This window comes from Ranitomeya variabilis, chromosome 1 (assembly GCF_051348905.1).
Source record: "Ranitomeya variabilis isolate aRanVar5 chromosome 1, aRanVar5.hap1, whole genome shotgun sequence".
NCBI classification, from domain to species: domain Eukaryota; kingdom Metazoa; phylum Chordata; class Amphibia; order Anura; family Dendrobatidae; genus Ranitomeya; species Ranitomeya variabilis.
Genome location: NC_135232.1, coordinates 880,932,388 through 880,949,584, shown reverse-complemented (window position 1 = coordinate 880,949,584; position 17,197 = coordinate 880,932,388). Strand labels below are relative to the sequence as shown.

The 17,197-nt window shown below is 42.9% G+C and overlaps 1 protein-coding gene across 2 annotated transcripts in view; it reads left to right on the top strand.

Moving 5' to 3' along the window:
* The window catches only part of SLC9B2 (solute carrier family 9 member B2), a 127,924-nt gene that overhangs the window by 48,028 nt on the left and 62,699 nt on the right, over positions 1-17,197 (top strand). For both annotated transcript variants that reach the window (XM_077278074.1, XM_077278082.1), the window contains exons 5-7: positions 3,326-3,468; positions 14,067-14,194; positions 14,919-15,094. In XM_077278074.1, the coding sequence (XP_077134189.1) occupies positions 3,326-3,468; positions 14,067-14,194; positions 14,919-15,094 (447 nt within the window). The remainder of the gene's footprint in view (positions 1-3,325; positions 3,469-14,066; positions 14,195-14,918; positions 15,095-17,197) is intronic.

Below are 17,197 nucleotides of genomic sequence, written 5' to 3'. Positions count from 1 at the left end.
TGTGAGAATCACATGTATAATTTGTGAGAAACACTAATTTGTGAACAGCCATATGACCTATAATGGGTATGTGTTGTATTAGTGAAAAAACTGAATAATACACGTACGTTCAAATTCATGGGCAATTTTACATTTTACTGTTCGCATATACAATAAATCTACATAAAGAGGTAAGTAAAACTGGGTGAGACTAAAAGCCATTCTTTTTATAGCTTCATATTCAATGGATTGATCTGTAATTTTTTATCAAGGTATTTTCAGGTAGGAGAGTGAGCACATTATCTTTGGGGTCACCGTTGAAGTTTATATATTTCACCTCTGATGGTCTGGCCACTTATTTCAAAGAAAAATGTGGAATCACTTACCAGTGATAGGATTTTCCAGAACCCACGACAGCACTCACGAAAGATCAGCAGAAGAACCAAAGTCCAACCTATAAGCACTTATAGAAGGTACAAGATGAAGATCCCGTCGCTGCCTTACATATTTGCGTGATGGAGGCATCTGTTTTCTCTGCCCAGTAGGTTGAATTGCTCTAATTGAATGAGGCTTTAAGTCTCCTGGAACTGCCCTGTTACTTGCAGACTTAGCCAACTCGATAACCTCTTTAATCCATCTAGCTAGTGTGTTTCTCAAGGTTTTAAATCTCTTTCTAGGCCCCTGTAAGGATACGAAAAGTGACTGACCTCTCCTCTACGTTTCTGTGGCCGAAATATATTTTACCAGGCTTTTCCTGACACTCAAAGAATGATATTGTTCTTTCTTTTTAGAGTTACAGGATTAGCACAAAAAGAAGGGAGCACAATTTCCTGACTTCTATGCAACTTGGAGGCCACCTTGGAAAGGCAAGCCAGATCCAGTTTTAAAACTACCCTATCTTTTTAGACCCTTGTAAACTGAGGATTAGCAGACAATGCCTGAAGTCATAGCCACCAGAATGATGGTTTTAAGTATAAGAACCTTAATAGATGTTGATTCCATTGAGGTTTGGTTATAGCCGGAAGTACCAGATTCCGATCCCAAGACACCGATCACTTGCCAGATCATAGTTGTATAGGGCACCCAGAGCCGATACCTGACCTTAACAGTATTTGTAAACAGACCTGGTTCTAATCCATTCTGGAGGAATTCCAAAATGGCTTTGACTGGTGTTCCCATGAGTAAACCAGAAATTTACGACCAGTCCTGTTATAGATTCTTGTTGTTACTTCTTTCCTATTCTGCAGTAATGTCAAGATCAGATTTGACAAATACTCTCTATCTTCTAGTAGCTTCCTTTTAATATTCCATGCTGTCAAATGCCAGTTGGACACTTGAGGATGTAGAATTGGACCCTGAGACAGCAGGTCTGGAATATCCGGCATTACTCGTGTCTCGGCAATGTACACCATCCTCATCCATGAAAACCAAGGCCTGTTGAGCCAAAATATCGCTATGAGGATTACCCTTGTTCGATCTTCGCTGATCTTTTTCAGAACTGCTGGGATCAATACGATATGGGGGAAAAGCATAGGCTAGACTGCATCCACAGCTTGTGGGCCTTCCTTGGGATCCAGTGAACAGGATCTTCTTACCTTTCTGTTCTGCCTGTCTGCAAAATGATCTATGCCTGAGAGCTCCCAAAGGGCCACAATCTGACCAAACACTGATTCAAAGTCCATTTCTCCTGCTTAAGATGGATGCGACTTTGAAAGTCCACCCTGCAATTTTATTCCCCCTTTATGTGAAGAGATGTTAGAGATAAGAGGTGGGACTCCACCATCCCATAGATCTGATTAGATACTGTCATTAGGGATCTGGACTTTGTTGCCCCTTGATAGTTTATGTAGGTCACAGTTACTCTGTTGTCTTATAGGATTCTCACATGTTGACCTTGTATGGACGGAAGTAACTCTCTTAATGACTGTTACTGCTAAGAGTTCGTTTAGGTTGGAGAAGTCGGATTTTTCTTCCGTCGTCCATTGACCCTGGACCAGGAGATCCCCAGATGTGCACCTCTTACTTGAGGGCTTGTATCTGTTGTAATGACCTAAGAAACCTGATTTGTGAAGGAAAATCCTCTAGACAGGTTTTCTGACTAGCTACTAGAAGAGAGACTGAGACGGTTGTTGAAAAAAATAGTTACCGTAGTTTTACATCTAACTGCCCTTTCAAAGAATACTTGTTTAACAGGATATTCCATTTTAAAATATGAGTGTGTTTTTAACAAAGACATTGCCTTCCTCAGAGTTGTGATTGGATTGCTTAGCAATTTCAACACCTGGCAAGACACCCAAACCTCCTTCACCTCTGTGAGATAACAACTCTTACTGAGTCTAGTAGAAGACCAACAAAAACCTATGCTCTCTTGGGCTCTAACCTTGATTTCTTGATTGACTAGCCAACCCTAAACGTGTCAAGGTATCTCTGATTTTTTTAAATCTGAATCCTGCAGTGCTCGACCGATCTGACAACAATAAAAAAATTAAAAAAAATTGTCGAGGTAAGGTATCACCAGTGAATCTTTCTCCCGAAGGTGAACTGTCATCTCGGCTACAATCTTAGCAAAAATCCATAGGGCCGTCGACAACCAGAAGAAAAAGGCCCAAAACTGAAAATCCTTGATCTGTCCCTTTGTGCTGAGAGCTACCCTTGGGAATCTCTCGTGTTCTACATGAATTAGAACATGATAATATGCATCCTTTGAATCCAGGACTGCCATATAGCAATCCGGAAATATAAGTTTTATGGATGATCTTTTGGTCTCCATCCTAAATGATCTGATTGTTAAGAATCTGTTCAGTTTCTTCAGATTTATTATGGTTCTTGAAGGTCGCAACAACTTTCCTAACAAAAATAAGGGAAAGTAAAACACCTCTTCTTCCACTTGTCCTGGGACCTCTATGAGGATCTTTTTTTTTTTTTTTTTTATAAATCTGTTTCCTCCTCAAGAGCCAGGTGTTTGGTACTGTTGTAATTTAACTTACCTGGAGAATCTTACTTCCAGGTCATTTTGTAGTGCAATGAACACCTTAAAAGCAAAACACAAAAGTCCGTGGGGCACAATTGCATTTTTATTTCACCATTTTATCACATTTGGAATCCCATTCCCTAACCTCCATCCTTTTTCATTTTTTAGCACATTCTATGGTAAAATGGATAGTGTCTTTCAAAACTGTAACTAATCCTGCAAACAACAAGTCCCATACAGCTATTATGTCATAAAAGTAAATATCGTAAGTAATTACTCTTGGAAGAAAGGGAGGAAAAAAAATGAAGGTGGGAAAATTAAGAATCGCCTGGGCTTTAAATGCAATGTTGTAATACAGGTTGTTTTCCTTCATAGGTATGTTACTTGCTGGCTTCCTGATACGAAATATTCCATTCATCACAGACCAAGTGCAAATCAGTTATAAGTGGTCTGCTTCTTTGAGAAATATTGCTTTAGCGATCATATTGACACGTGGTGGGCTTGGACTGGACCCAAAGGTAAGCGTTACAGCACCATCCTGTGTACAAAATACTACTCATTTCTTCAGACGTTTTTTTATTTTTTCATTTCTTCAGACATATACCCCATATCTACATAATGAACTAATATTCATATTGTTTTATCAGAAGTGATTTACTTGTATTCTGCTCCACTACAGAGGTGATAGATATATACCATATATAGTCGAGTATAAGCTGAGATTTTCAGCCCATTTTTTTAGGCTAAAAGTGCCCCTTCCCGGCTTATACTCGAGTCATTGTCCCAGGGGGTTGGCTGTTATGACCCCAATGGCAGAGGGTCTCAGAAATAATTACTAAGTCTGCAAACACAAAAAAACAGCTCATAGGGCAGTGGTAACTGAGCTGACCATATATCTAATCCTAGCACCACAAATAGCAGCAGCCGGGGAACGTGCCTACGTTGGTTCTAGATGTCTCGCGCCAGCCGGAGAACTAACTAACCCTAGAAGGGAAAAGAAAGACCTTTCTTGCCTCCAGAGAAAAGACCCCAAAAGTTGGATACAAGCCCCCAACAAATAATAACGGTGAGGTAAGAGGAAAAGACAAACGTAAGAATGAACTAGGTATTTAGCAAAGAGAGGCCCACTAGCTAATAGCAGAATAAGTAAGATGACTTATATGGTCAGCAAAAACCCTATCAAAATATCCACGCTGGATATTCAAGAACCCCCGAACCGTCTAACGGCCCGGGGGGAGAACACCAGCCCCCTAGAGCTTCCAGCAAAGTCAGGAATCACATTTAGTACAAGCTGGACAAAAATAAGAGCAAAGCAAATAACCAAAAAACAAAGAAGCAGGACTTAGCTTAATTTAGCACGACCCAAGACCAGCAGACAGGAGCAAACAGAAAGGATCTGATTACAACGATGCCAGGCACTGGACTAAGGATCCAGGAAGCTTATATAGCAACACCCCTGGACTAACGACCCAGGTGGTTGCCAAACTGAGGAAAGACAATCCCAGAGTCATATCACAAGTAACCACAAGAGGGAGCCAAAAAGTCTAATTCACAACAGTACCCCCCCCCTTAAGGAGGGGTCACCGAACCCTCACCAAGACCACCAAGGCGATCAGGATGAGCAGCGTAGCGTGAAAGGCACGAACTAAATCGGCCGCATGCACATCAGAAGCAACCACCCAGGAATTATCCTCCTGACCATAGCCCTTCCACTTGACCAGATACTGAAGCCTCCGTCTGGAGAGACGAGAATCCAAGATCTTCTCCACCACGTACTCCAACTCGCCCTCAACCAACACCGGAGCAGGAGGCTCAACAGAAGGAACCACAGGTACAACGTACCGCCGCAACAAAGACCTATGGAACACGTTGTGAATGGCAAACGACACCGGAAGATCCAAGCGAAAGGACACAGGATTAAGGATTTCCAATATCTTGTAAGGACCAATGAAGCGAGGCTTAAATTTAGGAGAGGAGACCTTCATAGGAACAAATCGAGAAGACAGCCATACCAAATCCCCAACACGAAGTCGGGGACCCACACCGCGGCGGCGGTTGGCAAAACGCTGAGCCTTCTCCTGTGACAACTTTAAGTTGTCCACCACATGATTCCAGATCTGCTGCAACCTATCCACCACAGAATCTACCCCAGGACAGTCAGAAGGCTCCACATGTCCCGAGGAAAAACGAGGATGGAAACCAGAGTTGCAGAAAAATGGCGAAACCAAAGTAGCGGAACTAGCCTGATTATTAAGGGCAAACTCAGCCAACGGCAAGAAGGTCACCCAATCATCCTGATCTGCCGAAACAAAACACCTCAAATAAGCCTCCAGAGTCTGATTAGTTCGCTCCGTTTGTCCATTAGTCTGAGGATGAAAGGCAGACGAAAACGACAAATCAATGCCCATCCTAGCACAAAAGGATCGCCAGAACCTGGAAACAAACTGGGATCCTCTGTCAGACACAATATTCTCAGGAATGCCGTGTAAACGAACCACATTCTGAAAGAACACAGGAACCAGATCGGAAGAGGAAGGCAGCTTAGACAAAGGCACCAAATGGACCATTTTAGAAAAGCGATCACATACCACCCAGATGACAGACATGCCCTGAGACACCGGGAGATCTGAAATGAAATCCATGGAAATGTGTGTCCAAGGCCTCTTCGGGACAGGCAAGGGCAAGAGCAACCCGCTGGCACGAGAACAGCAAGGCTTAGCTCGAGCACAAGTCCCACAGGACTGCACAAATTACCGCACATCCCGTGACAAGGAAGGCCACCAAAAGGACCTAGCCACCAGATCTCTGGTGCCAAAAATTCCCGGATGCCCTGCCAACACCGAGGAATGAACCTCGGAAATGACTCTGCTGGTCCACTTATCAGGAACAAACAGTCTGTCAGGTGGACAAGAGTCAGGTCTACCAGCCTGAAATCTCTGCAAAACACGTCGCAAATCAGGAGAAATGGCCGACAAGATAACTCCCTCTTTAAGAATACCAACTGGTTCTGCGACTCCAGGAGAGTCAGGCACAAAGCTGCTTGAAAGAGCATCAGCCTTCACATTCTTTGAACCTGGTAAATACGAGACCACAAAGTCAAAACGGGAGAAAAACAATGACCAGCGGGCCTGTCTAGGATTCAGGCGTTTAGCAGACTCGAGATACATCAAATTTTTGTGATCAGTCAAGACCACCACACGATGCTTAGCACCCTCGAGCCAATGACGCCACTCCTCAAATGCCCACTTCATGGCCAGCAACTCCCGATTGCCAATATCATAATTCCGCTCAGCAGGCGAAAACTTCCTAGAGAAGAAAGCACATGGTCTCATTACCGAGCAACCAGGGCCTCTCTGCGACAAAACGGCCCCTGCCCCAATCTCAGAAGCATCCACTTCGACCTGAAAGGGAAGTGAGACATCAGGCTGGCACAAAACAGGCGCCGAAGTAAACCGGCGCTTCAACTCTTGGAACGCCTCCACGGCTGCAGGAGCCCAGTTAGCAACATCAGAACCTTTCTTGGTCATATCCGTCAAAGGTTTAACAACGCTAGAAAAATTAGCGATAAAACGACGGTAGAAGTTAGCAAAACCCAAGAACTTCTGAAGACTCTTAACTGACGTGGGTTGAGTCCAATCATGAATAGCTCGGACCTTGACTGGGTCCATCTCCACAGCAGAAGGGGAAAAAATAAACCCCAAAAAGGGAACCTTCTGTACTCCAAAGAGACACTTTGAGCCCTTAACAAACAAAGCATTCTCACGCAAAACCTGAAACACCATCCTGACCTGCTCCACATGTGAGTCCCAATCTTCAGAGAAAACCAGAATATCATCCAGATAAACAATCATAAATTTATCCAGATACTTCCGGAAAATATCATGCATAAAGGACTGAAACACTGAGGGAGCATTAGAGAGCCCAAAAGGCATCACCAAGTACTCAAAATGACCTTCGGGCGTATTAAATGCTGTCTTCCATTCATCTCCTTGCTTAATGCGCACAAGGTTGTACGCACCACGAAGATCTATCTTGGTGAACCACTTGGCACCTTTAATCCGGGCAAACAAGTCCGACAACAGAGGCAAAGGATACTGAAATTTAACAGTGATTTTATTCAGAAGCCGATAGTCAATACAAGGTCTCAAAGATCCGTCCTTCTTGGCCACAAAAAAGAATCCCGCACCAAGAGGGGAAGAGGATGGACGGATATGCCCCTTCTCCAGAGACTCCTTGATATACGAACGCATTGCGGCATGCTCAGGTACAGACAGATTAAACAGTCTTCCCTTAGGAAATTTACTACCTGGAATCAAATCTATGGCGCAGTCACAGTCCCTATGAGGAGGCAGAGCACTGGACCTGGACTCGCTGAATACATCCTGATAATCAGACAAATACTCAGGAACTTCCGAAGGAGTAGAGGAAGCAATAGACACCGGCGGGGAATCAGCATGAATTCCCTGACAGCCCCAACTTGACACAGACATTGCCTTCCAATCCAAGACTGGATTGTGGGTCTGTAACCATGGCAGACCCAAAACGACCAAATCATGCATTTTATGCAGAACAAGAAAACGAATCACCTCCCGATGTTCAGGAGTCATGCACATGGTTACCTGCGTCCTAAACTGCGGTTTATTTTCCGCCAATGGCGTAGAATCAATACCTCTAAGAGGAATAGGATTTACCAACGGTTCAAGAACAAAACCACAGCGCTTGGCAAATGACAGATCCATAAGACTCAGGGCAGCACCTGAATCCACAAACGCCATAACAGGGTAAGAAGACAATGAGCAAATTAAAGTCACAGACAAAATAAATTTAGGTTGCAAATTACCAATGGCGAAAGGACTAACAACCCTTGTTAGGCGTTTAGAGCATGCTGATATAACATGTGTAGAATCACCACAGTAAAAACACAACCCATTCTGACGTCTATGATTTTTCCGCTCATTTCTAGTCTGAATTCTATCACATTGCATTAAATCAGGTGTTTGTTCAGACAACACCACCAGAGGATTAGCGGTTTTGCGCTCCCGCAAACGCCGGTCAATTTGAATAGCCAGCGCCATGGAATCATTCAGACTTGTAGGAATGGGGAAACCCACCATCACATTCTTAATGGCTTCCGAAAGGCCATTTCTGAAATTTGCGGCCAGAGCACACTCATTCCACTGAGTAAGCACAGACCATTTCTGAAATTTTTGGCAATACACTTCAGCTTCATCCTGGCCCTGAGAAATAGCCAGCAAGGTTTTTTCTGCCTGAACTTCAAGATTGGGTTCCTCGTAAAGCAATCCGAGCGCCAGAAAAAACGCATCAATATTTGCCAATGCCGGATCTCCTGGCGCTAGCGAGAAAGCCCAATACTGAGGGTCGCCCCGTAAAAAAGAGATAACAATTTTAACTTGCTGAGCTGAATCTCCAGATGAACGGGGTCTCAGAGATAGAAACAATTTACAATTATTCCTAAAATTCCTAAACTTAAATCGGTCTCCAGAAAACAGTTCAGGAATAGGTATTTTAGGTTCAGACATTGGACTACTGGTAACAAAATCTTGTATGCCCTGCACACGAGCAGCAAGCTGGCCTACACTTGTAATCAAGGTCTGGACATTCATGTCTGCAGCAAGCACAAGCCACTCAGAGATAAAGGGGAGGAAGAGAGGAAAAAAAAAAAAAAAAAACCTCAGAATTTCCTTTCTTATAATCCCACTTCTGCAATGCATTAAACATTCAATGTTGGGCCTGGCATACTGTTATGACCCCAATGGCAGAGGGTCTCAGAAATAATTACTAAGTCTGCAAACACAAAAAACCAGCTCATAGGGCAGTGGTAACTGAGCTGACCATATATCTAATCCTAGCACCACAAATAGCAGCAGCCGGGGAACGTGCCTACGTTGGTTCTAGACGTCTCGCGCCAGCCGGAGAACTAACTAACCCTAGAAGGGAAAAGAAAGACTTTTCTTGCCTCCAGAGAAAAGACCCCAAAAGTTGGATACAAGCCCCCAACAAATAATAACGGTGAGGTAAGAGGAAAAGACAAACGTAAGAATGAACTAGGTATTTAGCAAAGAGAGGCCCACTAGCTAATAGCAGAATAAGTAAGATGACTTATATGGTCAGCAAAAACCCTATCAAAATATCCACGCTGGATATTCAAGAACCCCCGAACCGTCTAACGGCCCGGGGGGAGAACACCAGCCCCCTAGAGCTTCCAGCAAAGTCAGGAATCACATTTAGTACAAGCTGGACAAAAATAAGAGCAAAGCAAATAACCAAAAAACAAAGAAGCAGGACTTAGCTTAATTTAGCACGACCCAAGACCAGCAGACAGGAGCAAACAGAAAGGATCTGATTACAACGATGCCAGGCACTGGACTAAGGATCCAGGAAGCTTATATAGCAACACCCCTGGACTAACGACCCAGGTGGTTGCCAAACTGAGGAAAGACAATCCCAGAGTCATATCACAAGTAACCACAAGACGGAGCCAAAAAGTCTAATTCACAACAGTTGGCGGGGGAGGGGAGCGACAAGAGTGGCGGCTGTCACATCATACTCACCTGCTCCCGTCGCAGTCTCTGCACTTCCCTGCTTCTCCGATGGTCTCCGGCGCCCGCAGCTCTTCCTGTGTTCAGCGGTCACGTGGTACCGCTCATTAAAGTAATGAATATGGACACAACTCCACTCCCATAGGCGTACCATGTGACCGTTGAACACAAGAAAAAGCTGCCGGCTCCAGAGACCATCGGAGAAGCAGGGACCACACCAGGAGGGAGAGTATGACGGGGGAGGGGGGGGGGGGAGGGGGGGGAGCCATGCGATATTCACCTGTCCCCGTTCCACCCCCAGTTCTGTCTTCTGCTTTCTCTGGCTGTGACGTTCACGTCAGAAGGTGCGATGACGTGGTTAGTGCGTGCCCTCTGCCTGAACAGTCACTGCAGAGACCCGGAAGACACAGCGGCGCGCGGCGGTGGAACGGGGACAGGTGAATTTCGCAAGTGCCGGGGCCTGAGCCAGCGGCGACACCGGCACCTGGCTCCCAGCGACGAGAGGCGAGTATGTCATTTTTTTTTTTTTTTTAAATTGCAGCAACAGCATACGGGGCATATTATTCTATGGAGCATCTTATGGGGACATCAACCTTTGTGCATCATTATATGGGGCATAATATTCTATGGAGCATCTTATGGGGCCATCATTAACCTTTTATTCAGCATTATATGGGGCATATTTTAATATGGAGCATCTTATGGGGCCCATCATGAACTGTATGAAGCATTATATGGGGTTCCTGATTCAATATGGATATTCAAAAACATTTAACCTACTGATGTCTCAATTAATTTTACTTTTATTGGTATCTATTTTTATTTTTGAAATTTACCAGTAGCTGCTGCATTTCCTACCCTAGGCTTATACTCGAGTTAATAAGTTTTCCCAGTTTTTGTGGCAAAATTAGGAGTCACTGCTTATACTCTGGTCTTGCTTATGCTCGAGTATATACGACATATATATATTATATATATATATATATATATATATATATATATATATATATATATATATATATATATATACAGTGCCTACAAGTAGTATTCAACCCCCTGCAGATTTAGCAGGTTTAATAAGATGCAAATAAGTTAGAGCCTTCAAACAAGAGCAGGATTTATTAACAGATGCATAAATCTTACAAACCAAAAAGTTTTGTTGCTCAGTTAAATTTTTATAAATTTTAAACATAAAAGTGTGGGTCAATTATTATTCAACCCCTAGGTTTAATATTTTGTGGAATAACCTTTGTTTGCAATTACAGCTAATAATCGTCTTTTATAAGACCTGATCAGGCCGGCACAGGTCTCTGGAGTTATCTTGGCCCACTCCTCCATGCAGATCTTCTCCAAGTTATCTAGGTTCTTTGGGTGTCTCATGTGGACTTTAATCTTGAGCTCCTTCCACAAGTTTTCAATTGGGTTAAGGTCAGGAGACTGACTAGGCCACTGCAACACCTTGATTTTTTGCCTCTTGAACCAGGCCTTGGTTTTCTTGGCTGTGTGCTTTGGGTCGTTGTCTTGTTGGAAGATGAAATGACGACCCATCTTAAGATCCTTGATGGAGGAGCGGAGGTTCTTGGCCAAAATCTCCAGGTAGGCCGTGCTATCCATCTTCCCATGGATGCGGACCAGATGGCCAGGCCCCTTGGCTGAGAAACAGCCCCACAGCATGATGCTGCCACCACCATGCTTGACTGTGGGGATGGTATTCTTGGGGTCGTATGCAGTGCCATCCAGTCTCCAAACGTCACGTGTGTGGTTGGCACCAAAGATCTCGATCTTGGTCTCATCAGACCAGAGAACCTTGAACCAGTCAGTCTCAGAGTCCTCCAAGTGATCATGAGCAAACTGTAGACAAGCCTTGACATGACGCTTTGAAAGTAAAGGTACCTTACAGGCTCGTCTGGAACGGAGACCATTGCGGTGGAGTACGTTACTTATGGTATTGACTGAAACCAATGTCCCCACTGCCATGAGATCTTCCCGGAGCTCCTTCCTTGTTGTCCTTGGGTTAGCCTTGACTCTTCGAACAAGCCTGGCCTCGGCACGGGAGGAAACTTTCAAAGGCTGTCCAGGCCGTGGAAGGCTAACAGTAGTTCCATAAGCCTTCCACTTCCGGATGATGCTCCCAACAGTGGAGACAGGTAGGCCCAACTCCTTGGAAAGGGTTTTGTACCCCTTGCCAGCCTTGTGACCATCCACGATCTTGTCTCTGATGGCCTTGGAATGCTCCTTTGTCTTTCCCATGTTGACCATGTATGAGTGCTGTTCACAAGTTTGGGGAGGGTCTTAAATAGTCAGAAAAGGCTGGAAAAAGAGATAATTAATCCAAACATGTGAAGCTCATTGTTCTTTGTGCCTGAACTACTTCTTAATACTTTAGGGGAACCAAACAGAATTCTGGTGGGTTGAGGGGTTGAATAATAAATGACCCTCTGAAAAAACTTTTCACAATTTAAAAAAAAAATAAACAAAGAAATAACACTCTTTTTTGCTGCAGTGCATTTCACACTTCCAGGCTGATCTACAGTCCAAATGTCACAATGCCAAGTTAATTCCAAATGTGTAAACCTGCTAAATCTGCAGGGGGTTGAATACTACTTGTAGGCACTGTGTGTGTGTGTGTGTGTGTGTGTGTATATATATATATATATATATATATATATATATATATATATATATATATATATATATATATATATATATTTATTTATTTATTCATGGCCAAAAGTATTCACACCCCTGTAATTCTGTCAGATAATACTCCTGAAAATTATTGCAAACACAAATTCTTTGGTTTTATTATCTTCATTTAATTTGTCTTAAATGAAAAAACACAAAAGAGAATGAAGCAAAAAGCAAAACATTGATCATTTCACACAAAACTCCAAAAATGGGCCAGACAAAAGTATTGGCACCCTCAGCCTGATACTTGGTTGCACAACCTTTAGCCAAAATAACTGCGACCAACCGCTTCCGGTAACCATCAATGAGTTTCTTACAATGCTCTGCTGGAATTTTAGACCATTCTTCTTTGGCAAACTGCTCCAGGTCCCTGATATTTGAAGGGTGCCTTCTCCAAACTGCCATTTTTAGATCTCTCCACAGGTGTTCTATGAGATTCAGGTCTGGACTCATTGCCGGCCACCTTAGAAGTCTCCAGTGCTTTCTCTCAAATCATTTTCTAGTGCTTTTTGAAGTGTGTTTTGGGTCATTGTCCTGCTGGAAGACCCATGACCTCTGAGGGAGACCCAGCTTTCTCACACTGGGCCCTACATTATGCTGCAAAATTTGTTGGTAGTCTTCAGACTTCATAATGCCATGCACACGGTCAAGCAGTCCAGTGCCAGAGGCAGCAAAGCAACCCCAAAACATCAGGGAACCTCCGCCATGTTTGACTGTAGGGACCGTGTTCTTTTCTTTGAATGCCTCTTTTTTTCTCCTGTAAACTCTATGTTGATGCCTTTGCCCAAAAAGCTCTACTTTTGTCTCATCTGACCAGAGAACATTCTTCCAAAACGTTTTAGGCTTTTTCAGGTAAGTTTTGGCAAACTCCAGCCTGGCTTTTTTATGTCTCGGGGTAAGAAGTGGGGTCTTCCTGGGTTTCCTACTATACAGTCCCTTTTCATTCAGACGCCGACGGGTAGTAAGGGTTGACACTGTTGTACCCTCGGACTGCAGGGCAGCTTGAACTTGTTTGGATGTTAGTCGAGGTTCTTTATCCAACATCCGCACAATCTGGTGTTGAAATCTCTTGTCAATTTTTATTTTCCGTCCACATCTAGGGAGATTAGCCACAGTGCCATGGGCTTTAAACTTCTTGATAACACTGCGCACGGTAGACACAGGAACATTCAGGTCTTTGGAGATGGACTTGTAGCCTTGAGATTGCTCATGCTTCCTCACAATTTGGTTTCTTAAGTCATCAGACAGTTCTTTGGTCTTCTTTCTTTTCTCCATGCTCAATGTGGTACACACAAGGACACAGGACAGAGGTTGAGTCAACTTTAATCCATGTCAACTGGCTGCAAGTGTGATTTAGTTATTGCCAACACCTGTTAGGTGCCACAGGTAAGTTACAGGTGCTGTTAATTACACAAATTAGAGAAGCATCACATGATTTTTCGAACAGTGCCAATGCTTTTGTCCACCCCCTTTTTTATGTTTGGTGTAGAATTATATCCAATTTGGCTTTAGAACAATTCTTTTTGTGTTTTTTCATTTAAGACAAATTAAATGAAGATAGTAATATCAAAGAATTTGTGTTTGCAATCATTTTCAGGAAGAAACTGAGTATTATCTGACAGAATTGCAGGGGTGTGAATACTTTTGGCCATGACTGTATGTATATATATCTATATCTATCTGTCAAAATCAATAGAATATATAGCATGTTACATGGATCTGTAATTGAGTAATAGTAAATCTATATTCTGACTAACACGACGCCCATGAATGTAGAATATTTTTTTTTTTATAACCAAACATAATCACCTTTTATTACATTATTCTGTGTTTTTTTTTTGTTGTTTTGTTTTTTTGTTTTTTTTTAGGCCCTAAGAAAATTGAAGGCTGTGTGCTTACGACTTTCATTTGCTCCCTGCGTCATTGAGACTTGTTCAGCTGCTCTCTTCTCTTATCTTCTGATAGGACTGCCACTGACATGGGGATTTATGTTGGGGTAATGCTTCTTTTGTTTAATGTACATCTATCTATTCAATAGTTTATGGCTTGTGTAAGGATGACTTCAATGATTTACCCCCAATAAGATTAGCCTTGCAAAGTTAGAACTTATGCCTTCGACGTTGATAGCAGACGAGCTGGTTGCATATTTTTGTATAGTTGCACAAATGGGCCAATACGTCAAAGTGTGTACCTCCATTTTCTGGTGTAAAACATTTTGAAAAAATCTCAAAGTGATTGTGTTGCGCAATAACTTTTCAATTTTTAACATTTTTATGCCAGTTTTAGTCCTCTCTCTAATGGACGGAGCTAGTGCCGGACGGTGGTGTGGCAAATAATGCATGGTCACTGCTCCTCTCTCTGCACAAGGACTTCTGCACAGACCACAGAACATGCTTAGAATACTAGAATACTCTCCCTAAATGTCAATAAACAGCTACAGTCTAGTGGCTTCTTTTGTCCATGTGTTTGCTTTAAAGCAAACTTAACAGCTCAGGCAAGATGGCCTAATCATGGACAGAAAATGGAATAAAAAAAGCAGGTTATAAACTAAGATGAAAAATATATACGATACTTTCTCTTTTAGATTTGTAAAATAGTCCTAAATAATATTTTTTTTTTCTTGTATCATTACCCCAATGAATAAAAATTAAGCATTTTTTTCTAACATAATGTAAATGCAACCCAGATATAACATGAATCCTTATGTTGGATTTGACTAGTTTTGTTTTAGGTGCCGTTTCCCCTGCTGTTGTTGTACCTGCTATGCTACTTCTGCAGAAAGAAGGGTACGGGGTAGATAAGGGGATCCCAACATTGCTTATGGCGGCTGGAAGTTTTGATGACGTCCTTGCTATAACTGGTTTCAATACATGTTTCGGGATGGCCTTTTCATCAGGTAAAAATAAACATAATCTTCTGTATTGTTCTATTTTCATCATATAAATTCAAGAATACCCAAATGTTATAAGAACTACATGGATTTAACAAAATTTAGTTATAGTCAAATCTGAAAGGTATATCATTTATATTTTCTTACACACCTTACAATAATAATCTGTTCCATATATGAGAAAGTCTATGGTTTGGGGTCCGTCAAATGCCCGTACTAGGCTATGTGGAAATGGGAGTGAAAAATGTTTGACACTTCTACCAAGTGAGTAGGAATGGCAAAAAAAACAGCTTGGGAAAACTGCCCTGCTGATGTGTTAATATCATGAAATGTGATTATTTCAAAAGGAAAAGCCCCATACATATTTTGGAACTAAAATTAATATGCCCTCCCTGGAGATGTGCTTGGTTACATAGCTTGAAAAAAAAGAACTAAGTACTTTTAAGCTCTACCTTTCTCTATCAATTATAAATATTTATCACTAAATTATCTTTAACCCACAATGCCATTCATAACATACTGTAAATCTGCTCCGACCAACTCCTTTTTAAGGGAAGTTCAAAGGGTATGTTCATTATAAGAAGAAAAATCTGTTCTCACTCTGTGACTGCTGAATTCCCTGTAAGGGTTGTTGGTCACATGACCACATGCATGCAATTTGCATACCGGCGGTCACATACCAACTAGGCTTTCCTTCACTTCTCAAAGTTCTAGTGCAGGAAAGTCTAGTTGACATGTGACTGCAAGTATGGAGGTCACAAGTATGTGGACAAATGACCACCCACCTTCATGATGCTTACAGGTGAATTGTGCCTTCGTGCGCAGCACACGCAATCATGATTCAACAGTCTGAAATCACTTAACCTGATTACAGACTTTTCTTTTTAGACAGGTGTCACAGAAAACATTAAAATCCATAAGTCACCTCCAGAAAGAGAAAGGGCTTACAATCTAAAACCCACATTGAAGTAGAATAAGGGTACTGTCACACTCTGCAACTTTCCAACGATCACGACCAGCGATACGACCTGGCCGTGATCGTTGGAAAGTCGTTGTGTGGTCGCTGGAGAGCTGTCACACAGACCGCTCTCCAGCGACCAACGATGCCGAGGTCCCGGGTAACCAGGGTAAACATCGGGTTACTAAGCGCAGGGCCGCAGGTAACCCGATGTTTACCCTGGTTACCATCGTAAAAGTAAAAAAAAACAAACAGTACATACTCACATTCCGGTGTCCGTCAGGTCCCTTGCCGTCTGCTTCCCGCTCTGACTGAGTGCCGCCGTAAAGTGAAAGCAGATCACAGCGGTGACGTCACCGCTGTGCTCTGTACTGCCTTACGGCCGGGAGTCAGTCAGAGCGGGAAGCAGACGGCAAGGGACCTGACGGACACCGAAATGTGAGTATGTACGGTTTGTTTTTGTTTACTTTTACGATGGTAACCAGGGTAAACATCGGGTTACTAAGCGCGGCCCTGCGCTTAGTAACCCGATGTTTACCCTGGTTACAAGCAAACGCATCGTTGGATCGGTGTCACGCACACCGATCCAACGATGACAGCGGGAGATCCAGCGACGAAAGAAAGTTCCAAACGATCTGCTACGACGTACGATTCTCAGCAGGGTCCCTGATCGCTGCTGCGTGTCAAACACAGCGATATCGTATGGATATCGCTGGAACGTCACGGATCGTACCGTCGTAGCGACCAAAGTGCCACTGTGTGACAGTACCCTAACACAGTTGACATAGGGTAAGGGAAATTGGTGGTAGCTAAGAAGTGACACAACTGATTAAAACTCCTTTTGAAGCCCAGACTCCCTGCAGTGGAAAGGATATCTATTGTGCGAAGAAGTCATAAAGACTGAGATTTGTAGTTTCAAGAGGAAGGGAAACAAAAATGTAACGCCTTTAGCGGTAACTATTGTTCTCTTCAGAGGAAAGTGGACATTTGGGCATCAGTGGAAAGTTATTGAGCATTGGGGTTTGTATAGATCCGATATTGATGGGACATACATTTTCAACGTCAGGACTAATAGTGGAAGAATATGCATATTTTTTCTTAACTGTGAGACTTGCCTATAAGCCCCCAAATAATAGTGGACAGATGACTGA